We start from the raw sequence: 8,869 nt of genomic DNA, 5'->3' as shown, positions 1-8,869 counted from the left end.
CACCCGGCGGCGGCAGCGGCGGCGGCGGCGGCGGCGGCCCCTCCTCACCCGAACATCAGGGCCCTCCAGACCCAGGCGCCCCAACAGTATCCTTTTCACCTTCCTTCAGGCCTTTGGGTTCTCGTCGCCGCAGCCCGGGGGGACCCCGAAGTCCTGGGGGGACCCCTCCTGCTGGCTGCCGCAGCCCAGCCAGGAGAGGGGCTGCTTTGAAGCCCTGCTTCGGGCTTGGCCGAGCATTTAGGTGCCCCAGCTAGCAGCCCTGCGGGGGTCCTGGGGACCCTCCGCAGCGCCGGGAAAACTAGCCCCGCCGGGCCTTGCTTCTGTTCCGCAGCCCTTCCCTTTGAGATCTAGAGACCCTTCTCTCTCCTCCCCTATCCTCCTCCCCATTATTGGGCAGGATTTGCTGGTCGCTGGGGCCAACCTGCTGGAAAGGCTTTTCCCTGATTGTTGGGAGGCTTACACCTTCCTACTCCTCATCCCCCCTCAGCCCCCCCTGCAGCCGCGGAGGTTGGTGGGCTTCCCGAATTGTCATTAGCAGTACATAATAAACTTCACTGATAAATGTGTTTGAAACTAGTCAGCCCGTTCCCGAGGTAAGTTGGATTTTCAGTCTTTGGTGAAGTGTGCAAAAAGCGTTCCCTCTGGCTAATGTTTTTTAGCGATTAGGCGAGTTGTGATGTGGTTTGTGGTAGGACGCGATCTGAGGAGGACGCTTCCCTGTCTGACCTTTTTGAAGGAAGAGGAAGTTAACTGACATTACCCATCACCCCTAAAAGTCCTGCTTCTTGGAAGGCTTAAATTATGCCAGATATTTTTAAAGAGCCTTAATTTATACTCCCATAGGCCTAATATGCAGAGGGTACCAGAGCTGGAAGAAAGCCTAGTATTCATTATGTCCAGTTGATGTTATTCGACAGCTTTGATTGAAAAGTCTCGGTGACGAGGTATTTTAGTAAAAAACTAGCCAGCGAAGGTAAACCGCTGAATTCATGAATTCCACGGAGATTTAGAAAGGTATTACCTACCCGGGAATAACATTTCATCATGCACCTTCCTCCCCACATCCCTTGTTAGTGTAAATCAATAAGTAATGGTTGGATTTTAGGTGTATTGTGTTTTGTATTTGTGTCATCCTGCGTTTGACTTTTAGAGATGAGGTGTCAGAGCAAATAAGTAACTGCTGCGAGGGGCACAGATTATTTCATAGTCTGTAGTTTCTTGTCTGTATCGATTACTTTGAGAAGGGAAAGGCATCTTTTTTTCTAGAGTCATTTCAGGTCACTGTTTGGTTTCTGTCAAGTGTCATTTTCTCTGTTCTTTTTTTTTTTTTCCCCTCTGTTCTTTATATATTGTTAGCACACATTTTTCAATCCAGGCAGCGTGACGCAGAGGAAAGATAAATTCCATTCCAGTGTGATGTGTACGCTGATTTCATAATGTTTTTATCCTGCATGATTCTGTTTAAGCATTGTTCACCCAAGAGAGTGGTTAGTGTTGCTTATGGAAAACCTGGTTAGTTTTGATCGATATCTCTAGTTGCTTTACTGCGAGGGAAAAGGTTGACTTGTTTGCCTACTTTAAGGTAAAGTTCAGAGCTGGATCTCTTAAAAATATCTATCTTAATACTTTGTAAGTAATTTTTTTTCTAATTTCAGTTTTTTTTTTCTTAGTTGTGCTACACTTGGATAAGACTGTAAGTTTCTGTACTGTGCCACCAAATTGTTCATCACACCGTGTGTTTGAGCTGTTTCAGCAATGAAACAGAAATAAAAGAAAGTTCATAGTATGTGTTTTTGATGTACAAAGTAAATCAGTAGGGACACAGGGCTGAATATATTAGTGCTGGGTGAATTTGGTGGCTTACTTGGCACAGAGAGCTGTGACTTGAGTGTTTTAGGTTGCTTTTTCCTCTGCACATCCCAAAGGAAGGACTCCTAAAAGCTCTGGGTTGGTTGCAGCATATAAGTAGCTACTAGTCCTGCAAATTAGTTTTCTTTTGAGTAAAACAGACTATTGTTAAAAGATGACTAAATTTTAAGATCTTTCCATTGTGATCATTTAAAAATTTATCTGTAGTAATATTAGTTTTTTGTGACTTACAATTTTGCTTATCACTGAAGCTAAAATTAACTTCCTTTTTGTTATATTCTACAGCTGTTGTTACCTTCGCTTTGCCTCCCATCTAAAAAGTTGCAATTAAAATGTAAATACTTATTACATAAATAGTAAATGAATGACAGGTTATAGATTTCATCAGAACACACCAATGGTGAAATGCTATTAACTGCTAATGGGGAATTGGTTTACAACGGGTTGAAATAGAGCAGTTCTGCTGTTCTAACTTGGAATGTCAGAATTTGTTTGTGAAGCAAGTGGTCATTGTGGGGTAAATTGGTCATATTGAAGCATCCATGTTGGAGTGCAGAGCGGGAGTTGCTTGGTTTTTGTCATGGCCTTAATAGACATCTTGTTCCTCAAAATATGCAGGCACAGTTGTTTGCATCAATAAGTTCAGATAGTATTTTAAGTTCTTAAAGATACTAGGAAGTGATTGTCATGGCAAGATGTCTTTCATTTGTATTTAATGTTGAGCTGAAAAGTCAGAAATGAGAAATGTTAGCAACAACAGATTTGAGTGGAAACGAACCTACTAAGTAGGCATCAGTTTTTTGTGGCAGGACTTGTAAGGCCATTTCAAGTAGAAATGGCCTCTTTGACTTCAAACAGACAGTTGTGTTGAGATGGCTTATCCCAGCTTTCCTGTTAGGAAGTTGAGAGAGGCTCTGTGAAGAATCTTAACAGTGACTCTTAACCTTTTTCTAGGGAACAAACAGCTTTGCCATTTTGATGAAAATTTCATAGACCCCTTCTACAGAAAACTGTCCATACACTGAAAGTCTTGTTTACATTTTTCTGGGGGTTCTTGGATCTCCTTTAGATTGAAACCACTCAGTCTTCAGATAATTCAAGATAAATGAGTTTAAATTCGGGTGCCCAAATGGTTCTCAGTAAACAGAACAATTTTGCAGTCTGGTATGAATACACAGTGTTCTATTTATATGGAAAGACTTCAGGGTGTAATTTCTCTCAGGGCTGCTGACACTTCTGGGGAGTCTAGTTACTGTTTGGGGGTAGCCAGGTTGGTTAAGAAAATCAGACAGAGGGCTCTTGCAAGAACTAATTAGGTAAAGACTTGTGTCAGCCAGAAAAGATCTGTGTCCTCACATACATATATTTGAAACCAGTATTCCTGTTAGTCTTTTGGTATTATAATTTTCCTTTTTTTTTTCCTTGTGTTGATTTTTAGTTTTATACACCGAAGCCAGTAATGTTTGCTGTCTACTTTTTACTTCTCTGCCAGAGCTAGATTTAAATATTAATACTAATACTATTCATTTATTAAGTGCATATTGTTGTAGGAGCCATATATGCATGATTTTATTGAATTCTAATAAGGTAGGTATTAAACCTGTTTTACAGATGAGAAAACTCAAGTGCAGAATAGTTAGTAATGTTTTCAAGGTTATCTGTCCGGTAAAAGGGGATCTGAGATTCAGGCTGCTATAAGTGAATATAAGCCCATGGGGACCTTTCTTACTATGCCAGACTACTTCTCATTCAGCCTGCTTGTAGCAAGGGGAGCAAGAATATTTTCCTGTATTTGAGAGTCAGGGGAAGAAGGTCTTTGTACAGAAAAGAAGCCTTAAAGAGTGATCTAGAACACCGTGATATCGTACGTTTTAATTAGTTCATAGCCACATAGTGCTAGACAAGTAGGTTATCTTCACCTCACAGAGCCTGTAAAGCATAGGCCCTCCATATTTGATTCAGTGCTTGTTTCTGCTTGTTCAGAAGTCTCCAACAAAATACCTTTATAATTGGCAACGGGAATTCTGTAGCTGCTATTGTGGCTGACAGTCTCTCTGCTCCCAAACCCCACAATCAAGGAAGTATTAAATATTGAGTGTAGATCCTCCTATAGGAAGGAGAGAGGGGGGAAAAACATGGAAGGAAAGAGGGAGACAGGTGCACGATAGAGATAACGCAGGGAGAAAGTGAGAAAGTTACTCAGAAGCCTTAGTTATAGCTCAGCTGCTACCACTCCCTGCCCTAGGTTTACAGGTTTCAGAGTGAGATATTTCTGTTAAACTGTGAGAGTTTAAAACACCGGAGTATTGCTATGTTGGCTTTGGAGTTCTGATACGACTTTTTTTTAAATTGTTTTTTGTGGTTTTGTTTTTTGGTTTTTTTAGAGGGAGTTTAGGCATCTCACAATGTAGTTCTGCCTGACCTTGAACAACTATGTAGCCTCATCTGGCTTTGAATCCTTCTGCCTCAGCACCCCTTGCTGCCCTGCTGGGATTACAGGTGGAGACCACCATGCCCAGCTCCATTTTCTAAAGTGTTTGAAACCCATGTTTTGCATCAGAATATAGAGGATTGCCACATTTAAGGTATTTCTATCAGGCTTCAGTATAGGTGGTAAGTTTATGACTTTATTTGTTTGTTTATTTATTTATTTATTTATTTGTCTTTTTTGTGACAGGGTCTCGTTATGCAGTTCAGGCTGGCCTTGAGCTCACTTTGTAGCCCAGGCTAGTCTCGAACTTGCAACGATTATTTACCATCTGTTGTGTGCCAGGCTGGTTCAAGATCTAGGGTGGAAAAGCTAAGATAGAACTTTGGCCTCAAAAAACCTGCTCTTGCTTGGTAAGCCGACAGAATACTATGAGGCAAATAAAGTGATAACTAACTTTCACAAGTCCTGTCCGAGGAGGAGGAATTAGGGCTTCCTGGAAGAAGTTGACATCTGAGCTAAATTAGAAGCATGAGTAAGAATTAACCCAGGTTTACATAGCTCCTCTGCCACCTGACTTTTCCCAATTCCATTTCTCATCCCTTTTAATACAGGGATTTCAGTCATATTTCAGAATTTTTTTTTTTTTGGTAGCAGCAGTGAAGCTAGAGGAGGTATCACAGCAAGTGGCTTGTTGCTATAGATTCCAAGTCTTTTATGCATGATAATCTGAGAAATTAGTGTATGAAAAGGAGAATGTAACTGATCCTTCTGGTCTCCTTCCTATTCATCACATAATACCCTGCCCTTTTGATGCTAAACTTTGGCTTAGAAATAGTATCTGCTAGCCTTAAAACACAAGATTTAGCTTGGTATATTGAGAAGTGTCCTTGACTGGGAGTGAAAAAGTCTCAATTTGTCTCTTCTACTTTGTTTTATTGTTATTAGAGGTACTGGGGATTGAACCGAGGACCTTTGCACTGAGTTACATCTCCAGCCCTTTTTTTTATTTTGAGACGGCTCTCCCTAAGACATTAAATTGCCCTGCATAGGCTTGGATTTGTGATGCTCTTTCCTGCCTCAGCCTCCCAGAATGGATCATCTGCAAGCCACACCTGGCTTTGCTCTTCCATTTACAATTTGTTTCCAGTGAGCAGATGTATTATATTGAGCTAGTCACATTAAATAATTTGCTTGTCAGTTTTTCCTTCCTTAAACGGTCCAGACTAATATATTCAGTGATCTTCTTAAATTATGGCTTATGATTCTGAAGATTGTGCTTTAAGATTTGTTTTGTTTGTTCTTGTAAATATAGGGGAGGATTTTCAGGGGACCAGTTACTGGTATCTTGATGGAAAGCTACATATTTCTAGATAAGCTTATTGACATTAGAAGCATGCCAATGTTAGCAGTAAGATCACTTGTTCATTATAAAAGCCTCTATTCTTGATGTATTACTAGGTTTATAGCCAAAGAGACTGAAATTGAAATGCCTTACCACTGACTGTGAAGACTATTGTTTGGGGGTGATATGAAATCATAAAATGAGGTTGCCATGGTCAGTGGCTGCCTAACCCTGGGTGATGGTACAGTTAGTTCATTATGAGGGAAAATAAGTTGTGGAATAGAGTTCTGTGATGAGAGACAATCTGTTCTTACTTTAGAAATAATAATGCTTTGAACTAATATAATAGGAGACTATTTCCTCCTTGTTACCAGGGCATATGACTTAAAGCAATGGATAAACTGCAGCTGAGATTTACATGGATGAAATATTGCAGGATCTCAAGCCTCTTCTGAATTCTCAAATGGCATCGAGTTCCTCGGCATGCTGCCATCTAGAAGGAGTTTTTCACTCTTCTGTAGCTCAGCTGAAATTTGAGATAGTTTAAGCTATTTTAAGTACATTTGAAATTTGTTAGTTTTTATGACCTTTATTAAATAGTTGTTTTGTAGTTTTTCCAGACTAGTGTATGCAGCCTGACTTTTAATGAGACACTGAATTTTGTCAGTAGAATGTAAGGTCCATGAAGGCAGAAAAAAAATTCTTTTTTGTTTATTTGAGACAGTCTCACTATGTAGTCCAGACTGGCCTTGAACTCACTGTGTAGCCCAGGGTGGCCTGGAACTCATGGCAATCCTCCTGCCTCAGTTTCTGAAGTGCTGGGATCACAGGTGTGTGCCACCTAAGGCAGAGATTTTTGTTTGTTTGTTTTTTTCAGGCTGGCCTTGTTTTGTTTTGTTTTTTGGGCTCTGTGTCCCGTGTGTCCGTCCCCCCCCCCCTCCGCAGTATCTTAACTCATGACCTTGCGCTTGCTGAGATAAATCCCCAGCCCCATTCAGGCTGGCCTTGAACTCACTTTGTAGCCAAGGCTGACTTCGAACTCACAAAAGATTCTCCTGCCTCAGCCTCCCCAGTGCTGGGATTACAGGCATGCACTACCACGCCCAGCTAGAGATTTTTGTCTGTTTTGTTCACTGTGGATTTGCCAACACCTGTAATAGTGCTTGGGAGATAGAAGACAGTCTGTAAATGAAGTGCTCAGTATTTACTATGTGAATAAATTGGAGTCTGGGGATAGTTTAAAGAGAAGTTTTTTTCTTTTTTTGAGACAGGGTCTTGCTGTATAGTTTGGGCTGCCCCTGAACAAACTGGCCTTGAATCTTTGGCAGTCCTCCTGCCTCAGCCTCCCAAGTGCAGTGATTACAGGCGTGTGTGCCACCACGCCTGGCTTAAAGGTCAGTTTTAAGGCTAATGTAGATGACTGACTCACTTTTATTTTATTTATTTTATTTATTTTGGGGTACCAGGAATCAAACTCATGACCTCACACTTGCCAGGCAGGCACTGTGCCCCTGAGCTAAACCCCTGGACCTATTTTATCTTTTTTGAGACAGGGTCTTGCTATGTAGCTCAGGCTACTTTTGAACTCACTATATCGTGCAGGTTGGCCTTGAACTCATGGTAATCCTCCTGCCTCAGTCTCCCGTCTGCTGGAATTACAGGTGTGCTCTACCACATCTGGCAACAACTCACTTCTGGCATTCAGAACTGCTGTAAAAGTGTTTGGCACTGATACTAATTGAATTGAAAATAATTCTGTAATTTCTTTTGAGATGGAGTAACACTGAGTTGGTTTACAAAACTAAAGTGGCTGACTTGTATTTTAAGCATAGATACTGAGATTTAGGGTTGGTATGAGGGTTGAGGAGGAACAATATAGTCAAATACTAGTATTAAAAGCTTGGTTTATGATTATGAAAGTTACACAAAGTAGGAAATTTAAAAAGCAGAAAAGGAAGTGTAGAAATCATCTGTAATCTTGTTGCATAGAGGATAACCACTGAACATTTGTTATGTTTTCTCCTGTTCTGGTCTTGTTTTTGGGTACTGGGAATTGAACTCAGGTCCTCATGCTTGCTGTTCTGGTCTTTTTAAAAAACTTAAAAAAAAAAAATACATATATTTGTAGACTTAAATTTTTTGGGACAGGGTCTCACTTTGAAGTGCAGGCTGGCCTTGAACTCACTCTGTAGTCCAGGCTGGCCTCAAACTCACAGCAATACTCCATCCTCAGCCTCCTGAGTACTAGGATTATAGGTGTGCGCCACTATACCCAACCTCAGATACTTTTATTGAGGTACTGGGATTTAACCCAGAACCTTTGCACTGAGCTATCTCCCCAGGCTACTTTTTATTTTGAGACATGGTAAAGTCACTAAATTGCCCAGGCTGGGCTTGAATTTAGGATCTTCCTGCCCATCTCCCAGAATGCTGGGATTATAGGTGTGTGGTGCTGTCGCCAGCTGCTTGTTAACTTCTCCAATATTAGGAAACCTGGCTCTCAGTTTATTTACTTAATTTGAGTATATACATGAAATGGTTTCAGTATACAGTATCTAACCCCATTCCTCTGCTTTTGGTTTTGTTTGTTTTATGAATATGCGAAACATTACATTGGTTCTGAGATTCAGAGTTATGAAGAAAAGGTATACTCAGAAAAGTGTTGCTGCCTTCTTCCCTCCATATCTGTTACACAGCTTCTGTTTTTTCTTTCCTCCTCTACCTGTAGATAACCAGTTTAATTTCTTGTTTGTCCTTCTCTTTATTTTTTTCTACGTTGAGTAGATAGTTATACATTTTCTTATGTCCCCTTTCTTGCGTGAAAGTAGCATACTATAGATCATTTTATGGGCTTTTCTTTTTTTCAGTTGAAAGTACACCCTGGAGGCTTTGAGCTCTAGTTCAGTGATAGATCACTTGCTTAACATTATCTGTAGCAAGTACTGTATACTATGGAGATTACTTTTAGTTTGTAGAGATCTTCTGTGTTTGTTTTTTTTTTTTTTTTGGTCCCCCTCCATCAGAAATCGAACTCATGTCCTTGTGCTTGCCAAGCAGGTGCTGTGCCGCTGAGCTAAATCCCCAGCCCCTTCCGTTTTTTTCTTTAAATTTTTTAATTTTTTGTCTTTTTGAGACAGGTTCTCACTATGTAATTCAGGCTGGCCTTGAGCTCACTTTGTAGCTCAGGCTGGTCTCAAACTCGCAATGATCCTCCTGCCTCAGCCTCC

The 8,869-nt window shown here is 40.8% G+C and overlaps 1 protein-coding gene and 1 long non-coding RNA gene across 9 annotated transcripts in view; both read left to right on the top strand.

Annotated features, from left to right (window-relative positions):
• Positions 1 to 16: 16 nt before the first annotated feature.
• Positions 17 to 8,869, top strand: part of Eif4g3 (eukaryotic translation initiation factor 4 gamma, 3) — a gene marked incomplete at its 5' end in the record, with an annotated part of 297,239 nt that continues 288,386 nt past the window's right edge. For all 8 annotated transcript variants that reach the window (XM_013519513.1, XM_013519514.1, XM_013519512.1 and 5 more), the window contains 1 exon segment: positions 17 to 86. In XM_013519513.1, coding sequence (XP_013374967.1) covers positions 17 to 86 — 70 coding nt within the window.
• LOC106149722 overlaps positions 1,379 to 8,869 on the top strand; it is a 27,483-nt gene continuing 19,992 nt past the window's right edge. The window contains exon 1 of the long non-coding RNA XR_001236045.1: positions 1,379 to 1,582. This is a non-coding gene — a long non-coding RNA (uncharacterized LOC106149722). The remainder of the gene's footprint in view (positions 1,583 to 8,869) is intronic.

Source organism: Chinchilla lanigera, unplaced genomic scaffold (assembly GCF_000276665.1).
Source record: "Chinchilla lanigera isolate Chin_1 unplaced genomic scaffold, ChiLan1.0 scaffold00051, whole genome shotgun sequence".
NCBI lineage: Eukaryota > Metazoa > Chordata > Mammalia > Rodentia > Chinchillidae > Chinchilla > Chinchilla lanigera.
This window is presented reverse-complemented; position numbering and strand designations above follow the sequence as displayed.